General features: G+C 34.1%; 2 protein-coding genes across 3 annotated transcripts in view; one reads left to right on the top strand and one right to left on the bottom strand.

The window, feature by feature from the left end:
* LOC111059980 (mucin-5AC-like) overlaps window positions 1-11,419 on the bottom strand; it is a 44,855-nt gene extending 33,436 nt beyond the window's left edge. Inside the window, exon 1 of the mRNA XM_022347606.2 lies at window positions 10,149-11,419. Coding sequence (XP_022203298.2) covers window positions 10,149-10,388 — 240 coding nt within the window. The 5' untranslated portion in view covers window positions 10,389-11,419. The remainder of the gene's footprint in view (window positions 1-10,148) is intronic.
* Window positions 1,799-4,175, top strand: LOC120354198. 2 transcript variants are annotated; one of them, XM_039440814.1, is made up of 2 exons: window positions 1,799-1,974; window positions 2,655-3,447. In XM_039440814.1, exon 2 carries the CDS (start codon window positions 2,671-2,673, stop codon window positions 3,016-3,018), a length of 348 nt encoding a protein of 115 aa, XP_039296748.1. In that variant the 5' UTR covers window positions 1,799-1,974; window positions 2,655-2,670; the 3' UTR covers window positions 3,019-3,447. The 2 variants fall into 2 exon arrangements, with proteins under 2 accessions (XP_039296748.1, XP_039296750.1); XM_039440816.1 differs by lacking the exon at window positions 1,799-1,974 and having other exon boundaries at window positions 2,104-2,869; window positions 3,337-4,175.
* Window positions 11,420-17,208: the final 5,789 nt, after the last annotated feature.

The raw sequence follows: 17,208 nt of genomic DNA, 5'->3' as shown, positions 1-17,208 counted from the left end.
AAGTAGTAGAATACAATTCCTTTAATTACAATAATAATTTAATTTATGTAATTCTTAAAACTGCTTAATCTTCTAGACATAGTTTCTCTCATACAATGTACAGTGCTAGTGTAACTGATAAGGCAGGGTTGGTGTCTGATAACAGATTAACGTGTGGTGCTTTCAAACGATCACCGTCTTGGTGCTATTTCTATGCACTGTGATTGGTTTAGACCTACCAAAGAGATTTAATTACCATGTGGTTCAGTTGAATTAAATTATTAATAAATTAATATTCTTGTACAATTTTTATTAGGTTTGAGATTATTATAATTAATTTCTGCCATTTTATCAATAATATAATTTCATGCTATGACCTATTTAGTTACAGTAAGACCTGACGCATAATACAATTTCTTAAATAATAAATAATTTCAACAATAATACATACATTTTATTTTTTATTTTGAAATTCTTGATCCTTTATTGATAGTTTTATAATTTTTAGGAATGATATTTTACCTTGCATGAGAACCGGTATGATATTGACAATGCTTTGAATCAGTCAGCTGCGTTCGAACTGTTTTTAAAAACATCTGATCGATAGTAAACAAGTGTAACCTCAAAATCGGTGAGCGATTCATAAATAATTTGTGCTTTATTTGCAAAATAATTATAATTTTATTGAATAATTTTCCTAGAAAAATATTCAGTACAGAACGGTACTCTTATCAAATATACAGTTATAGATAAGTAAGCTTTATCGCTCGGTCGCTAACTATTCCTTTAGCAAATTCTTTCATTTTAAAAGGTAATCACAATTTTTTCTCTCTTTTCATGAGATCTATTTGAAAGATTCATCACACAAAAGCCCCCAGGATATTTTAAATAGGTAATTGGGAGACGAGTCGAAACAATGACTATTTGAAAAATCCGATATTGTGATGAATACACTATTTCATCTCCTTACTTCTACGAAAACTCAACACTTAACACTGAAAACAATATATCGTGCACTTTTGGCTACGAAAAAATAAATAATTGATTGTTCCTTTCATTGGATACAATCGAAATACAATAATTAATGAGGTCTCTTTGGATCCTTCATTAAAACAACTCCACAACTTCCATTCACGGGTGGCTTATGAGCAGACCCATAACTATAACAAATATACAAGATTTCACATATTACTTCTTAAGATTTGAACAGTATTTGCAACAAATATAGATTTTCATCATTTTTTCATGGTTATTACAAGTTTCGACTCTTTGGTTTGGCTTTTACATAAATTGGGTGAGAGTGTGATTTTACTTCGGTGACTTGACAATCGTCTACCGTTTGACTCGAGCAATTTCTTATTTGCGCTTAGTACGTTGCGTACAAACAGGGTTACACTTGAAATGGCTTTCTTGATTTTTATCAATGTTGGTTACAAATATTAAGTCTTTAAGATTACATTTATCAATTTGAATTACAATTCATGATCTTTTGATGCAACAGTAATAAATTTCACATTTAAAGGTAAGAATTTCATTTTCTTTTTGGCTTTTTTAGCAATACATTTATATAACATAGAACATGCGCATTTCGTGCAAATTAACATAAATATATATTTTTGTTTGCGTTTTTTCTTATAATTTCACATTAAATAATAGGTTACAATAATTAACTAACGATATTGCTTTGATTCCATTAACATTGACTCTATGATTTCGTACACATTGGTTGGCGTGACGAGGAAAATTATCGAACAGGCTTTGGTTCTGAATAGATTTTTTCTATTGATTCTGTATTTCAAGGTTAGATTTACACATTTTTTCAAATAAACTTTGTTTATTTTCTTTCCTCCTATTCACTACTAATTTCATGTTATTTCTAATTTACAATTATTTTCCGTGGATGCTATAATTCTTGTTTCTATTTTTCAGTTGTGCAGATGATACTAGGCGATTGTTTCGGTGATGACTGTAGCACGAGACTGATGGCTTGATCAGGTTGGTAAATTTTTAATGTTATTTTGCAGTTTTATTTTCTTCTGTTATTAAAGTTGATAATAATTTCTTCATTTAATGTGGATTGTTGATATTTCCTTATTAGCTGAGATGCGGCGAAGTTTAGGTTATGTTGATTAGGCTGCAGTAGAAAGATGCTAGTATGCAAAGATGTGATTCGATGTGTAGGCTGTGATTATGAAGTTTTTGATAATTGATATAATCCACGAACGTAGTTTCAGTTAATTATAGTATTATTCTTTCCTCAAGCCCCCATCTAAATTTGATTCGGTGTCATTCAAGGTCCAATTCCAATTTGCAACTATCCGTTTTATTAAAACTTGGCTTAAAACGAATGTGCCGGTGGTGTAGATCATTTCCTACAAATTCATTTCTTCTTGGTCGGCCGGTGACATGCAGTTTGCTATTCTTAAACCTTACATGCCGGTGATGTGTGTGGATTCTTGTTGATAATATTTTCCTTTTCTGCATGCTGGTGTACAGTCGGCTTGACTTTAACCGGACATGACTGCGGTGGTTGTAGGTTCTTCTAGATATTCTTCTTCTTTCTTGAATTGTTTTGGTTTTGCTGCTTGTGTGTGGTCTTGATTTTATGCGGATTTTAATTGTTCTGATGTTGTTTTCTGTTTGTTTTTGATGGATACTGATTTGATGTGTTGCAGGTGCTGTCCTCGGTGGATGGGAGATACGTGCGGTCGGCGGTCCGGGCTGCTCTTCCACTCGGCGGGCAACGTCCTTGGATTCCTGGTGTCCGGCGCGCGGTGGTACGGGCTGTCCCTCTATGCCATGGATGATGTCCTCGGCTTGGCTGGTGATGTCGTCCAGTCCCTCTCGGCGTTCGGCGGGGTGCGGCGCGACTTCAGTCTTGACACTCTCGGTAGGTTGGTCTTCCATATATGTGTCACGTTCGTTTGTCTGTTTTATGACCTCTCCTTCGAGTGTGTTTACTTCCGCATGCGTGGGTTCAGTCTCTGGTCCAATATTGATTTCCTTTGCATGACACTTCTCCTCAATTTGCCGTCCTAATATCTTGCTTTCTTCCGCTGCTTCCTTCAACCTTTGTTCTGATTTTTCAAAATCTTGTTCACTTGCCTTCTCCATCTGTTGGATTTCCCTCTCTAATTCTTCTCTTGCTTGTTTGTCGGCTTCCCTTGCCTGTCTGATTTCTTCCCTCCACTGTTGGGTTTTCTTACTCAGATTGTTTATTGCTTCATTTGTTTTCTTCGATGCTTCTTTTATTTGTTTGTTGTCTTCCTTTAATTCTTCTTTTGTTTGGTCGCATTTTTTATTTAAGTTGTTTATTGCTTCATTTGTTTTCTCATTCATCTTGGTTATTGCTTTCAGGAGGGTGTCCATATCCATGGCGGGATCGGGTGTACATCTAACGGTCATCCGCTGGTTCTTCATCCGAGCAACGGTACGAGAAATGGGAGTTCCTGTCTCTGGGGCGTCGTCGTCCGTATGCTCTCCCGATGTTTCGTCCTCCGGCTCTTGGGCTGCTGACGGATCTTCCACTAGGATGCAGCTCTCCTCCACCTGTGTCGAAGATAAATCATCCAGTACATTGGGATGGAAATCGGCGGATGCGGTGGCAGATGCGGATGGCGGCGAACAGTCGGGTGAGATGTCCTCGGTGTCTGACAGACTTGGATTGACCTGGTCGTTTCCTGCCATGGTTTGTGAGAGAATAACGCGACGAACGTGTGCAGTGAATAAAAAACGTGAAAGTGTTGATGTGATATACAAAATAATTAATAAGAAATCCAATAGAAATTGTTATAGCTTCGTAGTGAGTGAAATACAGAAAAAGTGGTTTAGCAACGTGTTCAGCGATAAAATGAGTCAAGTTAGCAATATCATTAACATAAAAATGACACGAACACACAGGATACACAGTGAACACTTATGCGGTAATACAGGTACGCCTCTTATAATTTATTATTACTATTATTATAAATATTTTACTCTTAAAATTTCTTGCCGCAATTCTATATATAGGGCTAGTATTCTTTGCAAAATTTTATATAAAAGCAGTGATACTCTGCTAAATTATTCCGCAATATATCCGTGATTTAATTTTACTTCCCTCTTTATGTTTTTAAAAACTTTTAAAACTGTAAATAACTTCAATCCTCTTTTCTGTAAATATTTATAAATTGTTTCAATATAGACCTAATATTCTTCAAATAATATGACCTTTCCTATGATATCTCTTATACCTATGACTTATAGTACGACCAATTTTCGAATAACACGATAATAAAATTCTGAGTTCGATTTTTTCTCTAAAAATTCATCAATCGATAAATTTCTTTTCCGTTCAAAAATTGGGTATGGTACTTCTTGTCATTTTATATAACAGTGAACAGTTAATATTAAAATTGAAGAAATTCACAACCATGAATTTTTCAAAAAAAAATTTTCCCGTTGTCAGCGCTATAGTATACTGAGCAACTAAATAATCCTCGCAGTCGATTATCCACCTCTTCAATGCCTATCACTGTTGGGCGCCAAATCATGTGGAGCTCTTCCTGGGGGAGTCACTCTCACCTCCAAGGATAGGACAACACACGTAGGGTGATGTAATGCTGTATTAAATGCCTCACGTTGGGCCGGCAAATCATGTGGTGCGTTTTTTAACGGCTTCACACATGTAGGTGAATCTTGCACTGAGTCAGTGGTGTAGTGGCTATAGATTTTGCAATGGCGTGTGAGGACGCTGAGTGAACACCAGACTGATTGACTCACTACAAGACTCAATACAATTGTCGGAATCGCGGGAGGCCTAAACGCTCGCTCACCCTTGATTCTTCTAATGACAAATTGTATTGTGATGAAATTTTTATAAGTAGTGTAGCGGACGCTAAACACTGAATACGGATACCTTAAAATTATTACCTGTGAAGAATGAGCATACAAAATCATACAGGTCGAGCAAAAATCCCGATGTAGATAATTTACGGGACTGCGTCTCTAATAAGTTCTGAAGGATTAAAATACGGTATTTGGACCAAATATCGTTCAGAATATACTTCGAGAACAGAGTCTTGTCGGGTTTTAAGCTCTATTGTAGGAATTTATATGATCTATGGCTGCCACTGCTGTACAATTGATGAGTTCGCTCCAAATTCGAGGTAGGTAACAGATAAAAGCTGATATATGAGCAGGTAAGGACAAAGAATAAATATCTCGATCTGACCCCACTCGCTACATCCACTTAGACCTGTTCCAATATCCAGCTTGATTCAATTATTCCAATGATCGTATTCGATCGGTTCTTGATGATATAGAACGTATCAGACACAATGATTGACAGGCTTAAGAAATAATCGAACTCAGAAAGCGAATTAATAAAACTGAAATATATTATAATAAAATATGTAATCATACAGTGCAGATTCAGAATTTGATTCACAGGTTGATAATAATTTAGCATTGATAGAATAGTTAAAAATTTTCTTGTGCTTGCATGATACCATGCGTGATTCAACAGAATTTTACAATTGATAAAATTTAACAGTTTGAAAAAATAGTGAAAAAATGAATTATAGAAATATTTTTTTAAAATGTTCGGGGTCGTGGTTCAGGCAGCGGAGGATAGTTAATCAACTACAAATTCTTATAAATTAAATGTGAATAAATTCTAGGCTCTTAAATGCTAAAGCGCTTGTCGGCGTGGCCAATAACTTAACGAAGAAAAATTTATGTTTTTCTGCACTGAAATATTTTCGAAGCGTAGATTGGGGCCCCTTTTAAAACTTATAACTCACGTGAATTTCCTTGGCGGTCGTGGTTTTCTTCTTTAGATCAAAAATCGTTTGATCGGCGGCAATCCAGGCTTTGGTTTCAGCACGTGGGGAATTTTAATTTAAATATCTCCTTCACCGAATTAATTAAGGGATAGTTTACTTTAAGCTTTTAAATTTATCGATTGACGAAAACAGAAATTTACAAATAACAAATAAATTGGCCTAAAAATATCGGCTCACAAATAGAACATTTAAAAATCGAACAAGAAATTTTACAAATAGGTCTTTGGTAACTATGAAAGAGATCTACACGGTAAGGATTTCAAAAGGGAAGTGCTGCTGTTTTCTCTAAGCTTTTAGGCTAGACCTTGCTTCTCATAATCTCAATGTAATAATTTGCATAAAAATTTGCCATTGGTAGAACGCTTGTGACGTAAACATGACGTCAGTGGCAAGTAGTAGAATACAATTCCTTTAATTACAATAATAATTTAATTTATGTAATTCTTAAAACTGCTTAATCTTCTAGACATAGTTTCTCTCATACAATGTACATGTGCTAGTGTAACTGATAAGGCAGGGTTGGTGTCTGATAACAGATTAACGTGTGGTGCTTTCAAACGATCACCGTCTTGGTGCTATTTCTATGCACTGTGATTGGTTTAGACCTACCAAAGAGATTTAATTACCATGTGGTTCAGTTGAATTAAATTATTAATAAATTAATATTCTTGTACAATTTTTATTAGGTTTGAGATTATTATAATTAATTTCTGCCATTTTATCAATAATATAATTTCATGCTATGACCTATTTAGTTACAGTAAGACCTGACGCATAATACAATTTCTTAAATAATAAATAATTTCAACAATAATACATACATTTTATTTTTTATTTTGAAATTCTTGATCCTTTATTGATAGTTTTATAATTTTTAGGAATGATATTTTACCTTGCATGAGAACCGGTATGATATTTGACAATGCTTTGAATCAGTCAGCTGCGTTCGAACTGTTTTTAAAAACATCTGATCGATAGTAAACAAGTGTAACCTCAAAATCGGTGAGCGATTCATAAATAATTTGTGCTTTATTTGCAAAATAATTATAATTTTATTGAATAATTTTCCTAGAAAAATATTCAGTACAGAACGGTACTCTTATCAAATATACAGTTATAGATAAGTAAGCTTTATCGCTCGGTCGCTAACTATTCCTTTAGCAAATTCTTTCATTTTAAAAGGTAATCACAATTTTTTCTCTCTTTTCATGAGATCTATTTGAAAGATTCATCACAATATATATATATATATATATATATATATATATATATATATATATATATAATATATATATAATGATATCAGAGTATGGAGGAATTCCTTTTCTTTTCATATTATCCTTGAAATGGAAAATTTGAAAAGACCTTGTGTATACATCGATGCGCAGTTGAAAAAGGAGTATTCCTGCCAAATCTCATCGAATTCTATCAACGCGTTTGGCCGTAATTGCGTTACATACAGACTTAAAACTTAGACCTCACTACGTTCGGGCACAGGTAACAACAGGTAACCGGGCTCCTCAATGGTTCAATTAAAACTGGACAAACTGAAAACTTGACGTAATGAAATCTTAAAGGATTGAAAATAGGCCTATAACCATCGTCGGTAAATTGAGAATCTAATACAAAATCTCAAGTTAATCAGTTGAGTAGTTGAGACGTGATGATGCGTCATTCGTGAATTTCCTATCCCCTACGTGTATAAACCGATCCTTTTTTTATATTTTAGATTATAGACTAGCAGGTAACCCGAGCTCCGCAAGGGTCGAATTAAGAACTTGACAAAATTAAAACTTGTCGTACTGGAATCTTGAAGAATTGAACGTAGGCCTATAACCATCCTCGGAAATTAAGAATCTATACGTTAAATCTCAAGTTGAACAGTTGAGTAGTTGAGACATGATGATGGGTCAATTCCCTACACCCTACGTGTATAAGCCAGTTCTCTCCTTTATTATATTATAAAGAAATAAATTACGTTGATCAACATAATAATATAAGTGAGAGTGTGAGAAAAGCACAGTATGAGATACTACTAGCGTCACATAGCTTCACCAAAAACAACTAGGACTATTGGCTTTAGTTAACACTCACATTTGCAACATAGACACCCTATACACTGTCTATTATTAGTGTGTTGTTGGGAGTGTAAGAGTGTAAGAAGGGCACAGTATGAGAGACTACCAGCGTCACATAGCTTCACCAAAAACAACTACTAGGTCTATCGGCTTCAGTTAACACTCACATTTGCAACATAGACACCCTATACACTGTCTATTATAGTGTGTTGTTGGGAGTGTAAGAGTGTAAGAAGGGCACAGTATGAGAGACTACCAGCGTCACATAGCTTCACCAAAAACAACTACTAGGACTATCGGCTTCAGTTAACACTCACATTTGCAACATAGACACCCTATACACTGTCTATTATTAGTGTGTTGTTGGGAGTGTAAGAGTGTAAGAAGGGCACAGTATGAGAGACTACCAGCGTCACATAGCTTCACCAAAAACAACTACTAGGACTATCGGCTTCAGTTAACACTCACATTTGCAACATAGACACCCTATACACTGTCTATTATTAGTGTGTTGTTGGGAGTGTAAGAGTGTAAGAAGGGCACAGTATGAGAGACTACCAGCGTCACATAGCTTCACCAAAAACAGCTACTAGTACTATCAGCTTCAGTTAACACTCACATTTGCAACATAGACACCCTATACACTGTCTATTATTTGTGTGTTGTTGGGAGTGTAAAAGGGAAGGAAGGGCACAGTATGAGAGACTACCAGCGACACATAGCTTCACCAAAAACAACTACTAGGACTATCGGCTTCAGTTGACACTCACATTTGCAACATAGACACCCTATACACTGTCTATTACAGTATGAGAGACTACCAGCGTCACATAGCTTCACCAAAAACAACTACTAGGACTATCAGCTTCAGTTAACACTCACATTTGCAGAGAATTGGCATCGCTATTCTTCTATCTTTATCCACAGCCATTATAACGTGGATCTCACTATAGTTGTTGAACTATTCAAAGTTTTCAAAAATGAAGGGTACTTCAAGATTTTTATATTGTTTTCATTAATTCTTGGTTTAAGATATGTGCTTTGTCCAATGGCAGACAAGGAAAACAAACCAATGTTAATCAGGTGCTGACTTTATAACATGAATCTAATTATAGATATTTTGCCTAATTCTTAACTTGTTTAATTGAGAGTAACCTAACCTAGTCTTTAGGAGTGTATCGGTCACTACAGTGAGGTTCACGTAAAAATGGCAGTGTTTGATTAGCAATGGTATTGCTATCCTTGTCCATCATTCAACAAAGCGGATAGTGCTATCTCTTTCTCGCTTTGCTCTGTTACTAGATCGTCTTTTAACAATGTAGAATCGATAATTAATTAACAAAATATTTCATTTTAATTAGGTAAATTCATGATGAAATTATTTTAAAAAATAATTTCTTGCTTAATAAAATATAATTTATTATTCTTAACGAGAATGAACAGTTAATATTACATTAGGCCTACTATAAACCTGTATCAGCTACCGTCTGTCTATATGTATGTGTCAGTAGTAGGAGGGTCGGCCTAATCCCTCAGAGCACATGCCAATTTGCACAGAGTATAAATACGTTTGCATTAATTTCATTACGAGAGACTGAAAAAATTTGGATGGATAAGAAGCAAGTTATCAGATCTTTTATGACAACACAAAATTTAGGTGCTTACTTTGTCCATGAATAAATTCTTTATTACCAAAAACAAGGTTCACTAAAGTTCATATTGGAAAAATTTAGTTCAATATTGATCAGTTCAACAACCTGAAAGAAAGGCACAAATAACTACAATTCAAACATCTCAATATTTCCTATATTATAACATATAGAAGGTATTGACAAGACAGAGGTTCGGCAACGTTTTCCTCCTATATTTCTCCACTGCCATTATAGCGTGGACCTCACTATAGTTTTATTCAGAGTAGCCTTCAACAACCTTCAAAATTTTCAATTCATTATTCCTGGACCGAAAATCAAGTGACGAAGCAGTGTGTGATTACATAGCCTTAACATTTGGACAACATTAACATTTTATCAAAATTTTTGGAGAGAAATAGTACAGGCTTAGTCTAGTTTTTCCTTCAATGTCATAATTGTATTATGATTATAGTGTTTTATACAATAAATGAATGAATTTCAGTTTTTCTTGCCTAGCCTATACTTTGAATAACAGGTAAGTCTATAGGTCACTACATACCCTACGCATCATGCCTAAGCATCAAAAACTCAAAATTAAATAAGAATTTCCAAAAAATTAAAAAAATGTGACTTACCCTTCGATCCGCGCTCTTTTTGCACCCCTGCTGTGACGCTGGTGACGTCACATTCTGCGACTGTGACGATGTGACAGTAGTGGAGCACCCTGTATTGGATGTGACACTATCTATCTGCGTGGGCTGTGGTGAGGAAGCCGTCAAATGGTGACCTTGCGGCGAACTGGGGGTCACACCGTGACCCAACGTTGACCCACAGGGTGTCATGGTGCAGGAGTCCGTCAGACACTGTGTGACCATTGTGGGGAAAATTGTGTCACAGACGATGTATGTCACGAGATTGTGGGCTGCATGTTGTAGATATGTCACAAGTTGAAGATGTGTCACAAATTTGGGTCACAATAGTGAAGGAATTGTGTCACAAACGATGTATATCACGAGATTGTGGGTTCCATTCTATAGATTAGTCACAAGTTGAAGATGTGTCACAAATTTGGGTCACAATAGTGAAGGAATTGTGTCACAGACGATGGATCTATGTCACGAAAATATAGGTTGCATGTTGAAGAGTATTCACAAATTGAAGATGTGTCACAAGATAGGGTCACGAAGACTTGGTCTGTATTTTGCCACAAGATAGGTCATAAAATCGGGAATATGTCACAAAATTGGGTAACCACAAGATGTTGGTTTAAATCATGTAAATTAGTCACAAGATGGTACATTTGTAAATGTTTCACAAATATTGAATTCTGGATTGTATTTTAAAGATTAGTCAGTCACACAATGATGGGTCCCTTGATAAGTAAATTTTTAGATATTCCATTTAATAATTTTATATACTGTACTTTCTTCAATATTTTACGAAGAATGTGAGGAATGTAATACGAAAAATAATCCACACTTTTAGCACACTTCGATTTGCAATATTATTTCAAATTGGTCCACCACAATTTAAGTATTTTACAAGTTAACACTTTGTTGAAAATTAATCAATTTTCTTCCAGACAACAAATTCCACGAATATTTACCACTGATTAACTACACATTTATTTTTTGGGTATTTCTAACAAAATTAGCACACATGTAACTACTTGGTGTTAGGCCTAGTAAGCACATCTCACAATATACAAATTTTCAAAAATCCCATACACAGTAATTTTTTTAACGAAATGGCACTAATATGGAATAAACTTTCCAAACACATCTATTTCATACCGAATTTCAACCAATATTGGAACAACTTAACTCCTAACCAACAAGAAACCGAAGTCGTAACTTCAAGAACTTAGTGATTCACTAAACTTTCACGTGCGTACTAGCCCTTTGAAGTCTGAACCACGACTGATGAACGCTCCCAGTCTCGTGGTCTTCCAGCAAACACGCGATAGCCGAGGATAACCGAAGATTACCGAAGTTAACCGAACTTCACCGAAGTGGATTGGAACGAGCCAGACACACGTGTATAGTCAGATCACTATAATATGTCAGTGTTAGTTGATACAGAAACGTTGATGTTTTCAGAGAGAGATGCTGACAGAATAAAGTCAATCTTACTACAGTATAGGAAATTCGGAAGTCGATTCACTTTGTTATGTCAGTATTTCAGATAAGATTTATATATAGGTACCATCTAAACTTCCTTTTCGACCCAACAATTAACTGAACGAGCGTTGGCGAGTTCTCACTTTTGACTTACTGAATTCCAAAGTCGTTGTCCGTCTGTTTGTATGTTCTTCAATAACTTTAAGAAGAATTGATCAATCAGCTTCAAATTTTGAACACGTATTCTTCAAACATTTTTACAGGTCAAGTTCGTTGGACAACAAAATTGACTCAATCATTCGTCCTTTTAAAAATAACAATGGAAGTATATGAGAAAATAAAATGTTATGGTTATTTATAATTTAGTCAGCTGAAGAATTCATTGCATGCAATTACTACAGTTTTCCCATTCATTCATTCATAACATCAGCTGAGGCTCTTTGTGAGATCAAATTCAAATTCAAATTTACTTATTCAAATAAGTTACAATATATTCTGGTTTATACACGAATCTACAATAAATTACAGTACAACAGCTAATTATGCAACAAATTTTACATATTATGAAAACTTATTAATTACAATGAAGATTGAATGCAACATTAGAATATTGATAATATAGTATTATCATGTAACTACATAAATCAGCGGTGTTTCAACAATGAAAAAATGATAATTCCAATGAATAAATATACACCCCACTATAAATTATATGTGTTGGGGTATAAGTAATTAGTTGCTTATTGCGTGTTATAATTAATTTATTACTATTTACAAACTTCATTCACTGATATGGGATTGAAGTTTTTTATAATAAAATTAGTAAAAATTTATAATACAAACAAAATTATGAAATTAGTAGATAAATATTGATGTTCTATTAAGGATAATAATAAGAAAATAATGTTATTTTTAGAAAAATGAAAAACAGTAAAGAGAAGAATGAAGAATAAAAAAGTTTCAATATTTACAGTCTAACTAAATTTTCACAATTTTCCACTCCAATATCAACCAACCAGGGAAATAAACTTTTCTTGAACCTGTGTCTATTGAATTCTTCCCCAATGTAACCCAGTGAGGAAGAGGATAGAATGTAAATAGAATAGAATTACAATAAACTCTCTCTGTGTGAGCGCTAACACACGCGCTAACACATGATTTCAGCTGGTTAATATACAACATATTTACAACTTTTATATCAACAAAATGATTCGGGTTATCAATGTGCGGTTTTCGCCATTTTATTTTTGTCGTAATTGAAGTATTATTTTTGAAAGTGATCATCAACAAGCAGTTCGTAATTGGTAAGAAACACTGAAGAGTATTTATTCTCTCTTGGAACTAATGTATCACATGACCACCTCCTCATTGAAAAAATGAATTTGGACACATATGAGGGTCAAAGAAGCGACAGAGTAATTTCTGAAAAGTAATATTTAGCTGCTTTCATCAACTCTGTATAATTGAAAGCTGCGGGTTTCAAAGATTACAATACAACAGTTCTTGAGCGAGTTCTCCAACCCAGGGAGTCACCAGTTTCATTTATCAACCGAATAGTGATACCAATACAAGTTTCCATAACTCCAAATATAATAAATATACAGTACCTATATAAATAGAAATACAAATCCCATTAAGTGATATCACTTGAAAATGGCATGAATATTGAAACATACTGTGATAAAATAATAATTCAAAAGAGGGTACTGAGATTTTTATTTCTATTTATATTACGAGTAGAAGAGAGACAATAAATATACAGTATATTATGAATTACATGGGGCACAGTTAATTTTCTACCATGAAAGGGAAATTACAAGACAAACCAGGAAATGTTGGTATCCCTGATTCCATTTTTCAACCACAATATCTTCCAATTCTGAAGGCACCTGCTGTTCAAGAGCCACGTCAAGTATAAATTAATTAAATGGATCGGAAGAAAATGAAATCACTGCTAGAGATATTTCTGCTCCATAACGGTTCTAGAAAACAGGCAGAAAAAATTTCAAACCCACCCCAAAAAACTTCCTCAAAAAACGTTTCACAGTTCACTTCGTTCTGTCAGTATTCCTCATATAAGTACAACAGTGCCACCCATTCAACTAAAGCTGACAGTTGTAAGTGAATCTAACTATATGGCCTTCCCTACAGTGAGTTCCACGTTATAATGGCAGTGTTTGATTAGCAATGGTATTGCTATCATTGTCTATCATTCAAACAAAGCGGATAGCGCTATCTCTTTATCGCATTGCTCCGTTGTCAGATCGTCTATTAACAATGTAGAAATAATTATTCATTAACAAAATAGTTCATCTTGATTAAGAAATCATTGAAAAATATAATTTCTTGATTAATAAGATATAATTGATTATTTTAACCAAGAATGAACAGATTATATTACATCAATGAACCTGTATCAGCAATTGTGTGGTCCACGTTATTGATTAGCAATGGTGTTGCTATCCTTGTTTATTATTCAATAAAACGGATAGCGCTATCTCTTTCTCGCTTTGTTGCCAGATTGTCTTTTGACAGTTTAGAATTGATAATTAATTAACAAAATATTCCATCTTGAACATGAAATTATTGAAGAATATAATTTCTTGCTTAATAAAATATAACTGATTTATTTAATCGAGGATGAACAGCTGGTATTGCATCAATTAACCTATAAAGCCGATCGTCTTTTAACAATGTAGAATAAACTAACAAACTATTTCATCTTAATTATTAAAATTAATTATTATATTATTGAAAAATATATTTTCTTGCTTAAATAAAATATAGTTGACTATTTTAAACAAGAATGAACAGTTGATATTACACCAATAAACCTGTATCAGCTACCGTCTATAGAAGGCATTGATTGACAAGACAGAGGATCGGCAACGTTGTTCGACTATCTTTCTCCACTGTCATTATAACGTGGACCTCACTATAGAAAAACTGTCTACGGTTTATTTTTTGCTGTCAGTATTCCTCATAAATGTACAACAGTGCCACCCATTGAAAAGTGAAATCTTAACCTCATTCTTTTTTGAAACTTTTATTTCTAAAAATTTGGGAGAAGACAGTTTTGGGCTATGTCTGTTGTCTTCTCCCAATCATATTATATAATCATGATTTTTAATTTTGTCGATGAAATAAATAGATAAATAAACTATTACTGACAGAATAGATTGAATCTGACTGTAGGGTCTGGATTTTGGAACACATGATTACAAAATGTTTTCATCACAAACTATTCTTATGAGAAGGGATGAGGTCTTTTCAGAGTTGGAAAAATGTTTTTTCTTCAGCTACAAAAAAGGTCTAATTTGTGGGGGAGACGGTAGGCCTAGGTTAACTGTTTTTTGACCGATTTTTTTTCGAAAATATCTTTTGAAACTAAATCTTTGTAGTTCATAGTTTTGAAGGTAAAACTAGTGCTACTACTCTTCGATTTCATTTGCAGAAATTTATTACTGTGGGAGAAATTTTATGGGGAGAATTCTTAATCGATGTTTAAACCAGAGTTGTCAACAAAATGTTTCTCTTCCTGTCCTTACAAGTTCAATCTGATTGATCATATATTGCTAACATATATATCATAACATATACATGTGTTATAAACACATAATTCTTTGCACAACATGTGTATGTCAAGTTACTTTCAATCTGGTAGAATTTATAAGGACAAAAAAAGAATCATATTTCACTTGTCAACTCTGGTGTAAACATGACTTTGATTTAAAGCCTTGTTCACACTGAACGAATGTTCGACAAACATGTTTGTTGAAAAAGTTTAGACGAATTTTATTATGTATGACAAAAAATGTTTGCTCGTGGCCAGTGTGGACGCGCCACCAAACAAATAGTTATTTGTATATCTAGAGAGAAAAGTACCACTTTTTCTCCCTGAGGGGAAAAGTTTGAAGCACGAGGCGAAGCCAAGGGCAACAATTACCCTGAGGGAGAAAAAGCATTTTTCACTCGTGAGGTACACAACATTTTTCCTCCACTTACATTTTTTTACAGAAAATATTGGAAGATCCCCTAATAGTGATTTCAACGTTTAGAAGTCAATGAAAATGATAGGAGAATGATCAAATATATTATATTCAGCAGGAAAATTATTCTTTTCAAGATTTAATTATGATTAAAATAATTAAGATGAAATATTTTGGCAATTCATTATATTCCTACACTGACTACAAAAAATTAGGCAACATAGCGGAGTAGGAGAAGGATAGAGCTATCTGCATTGTCTAATGATAGACAAGGATAGCAAACAAATGTTAATCAGGTGCTGACTTCATAACATGAATCTCATCACAGATAATTTCACTTTTGAATTATATTTCTACTTTCATTATATTCGAAACACAACAGGGTCAGGTTATGAAAATGGATGAAAAAAACAGTTTCCAAAACAGCCCTGAAATGTACCGTTACGACCAAAAAGGGTTGCCTCTCACCCTCTGCTGACGACAGGTGCAAAATCAAAATTTTGGCCCCAATAGGTCCCGGAAGAACCCCTGAAGGGTTAGAGCCCAAAAAGTGACAGTACCTTTTTGTTAGGGCATCATTTATTATAGCGGTAAACATTTGTTAGGGAGCAACTTGGTATTCTACTGTAATTGGATGAATTTCCTTTTCAATAGTAGAGTCAAATTGGATGAAGAATTTTTTTATCAGATTTACTTCATGATAAGATTGGTCTGATTTGATCATGGGTTCTTGATTAGATGAAGCATAAACCTGAATAGTACAGGGTGTTTAGGAGCTCCCTACCAATACTCTAGGGCATTGTTCCTGGGTAAAAAACATATCTAAATATCATATTTAAATTGTCCGGAAGTCTTCAGTTAAATCACAAAGCGGCCATTTGCTTTTTTCACTTATTAATTTTTTCTAAATAATAGTTTAACATACGGATTTGACACCTCGCACAATTATTCACAACAACTGGACAAAACTACAAAAAAATTATGATGATTTTTCAAATACATAAAACAAAATGGCGGCCATTTGAAGTTTGGCCCCTAAATAACTCGGAAACCGTTTATTTTATAAAAAAAGTACAAGAACAAGTTCTTTTAGTGAATTTAATCGCCTATTGATTGGTACCAGATTTGTTGAGATTGGGCCAATATTAATTACTGAGATATGGCAGCCTTAGTGATAGGTGACCACTGAAAGTTTGTTGCAGTGCAAACCAAGGCATGCTGATAGAGTTGCCTCAATGATGCAACAATCTCTATTTGCATTGCATGTTAATGATTTTAGCGATTTTAGGTCATTTCAAACAATAAAATAACGTTGCATAACCCTCTAAAGATGGGTCACCAACCACTAAGGCTGCCATATCTCAGTTATTATTGAAGAATTTTGAAACAATCTAGTACCAATCGATAGGCGATTAGATTTACTAAAAAACGTTTCCATTGTGAAGTTTTTGTAAGACCAACGGTTTCTGAGTTATTCAGGAAACAAAATTTGTAATGGCCGCCTTTTTGTTTTTTGAATTTGAAAAATTCAGAGAAAAAAAGAGGAACAATTCCTCAGAGTATTGATAGGGAGTTCGTAAACACTA

Source organism: Nilaparvata lugens, chromosome 14, assembly GCF_014356525.2.
Source record: "Nilaparvata lugens isolate BPH chromosome 14, ASM1435652v1, whole genome shotgun sequence".
In the NCBI taxonomy this organism is placed as follows: Eukaryota; Metazoa; Arthropoda; class Insecta; order Hemiptera; family Delphacidae; genus Nilaparvata; species Nilaparvata lugens.
This window is presented reverse-complemented; position numbering and strand designations above follow the sequence as displayed.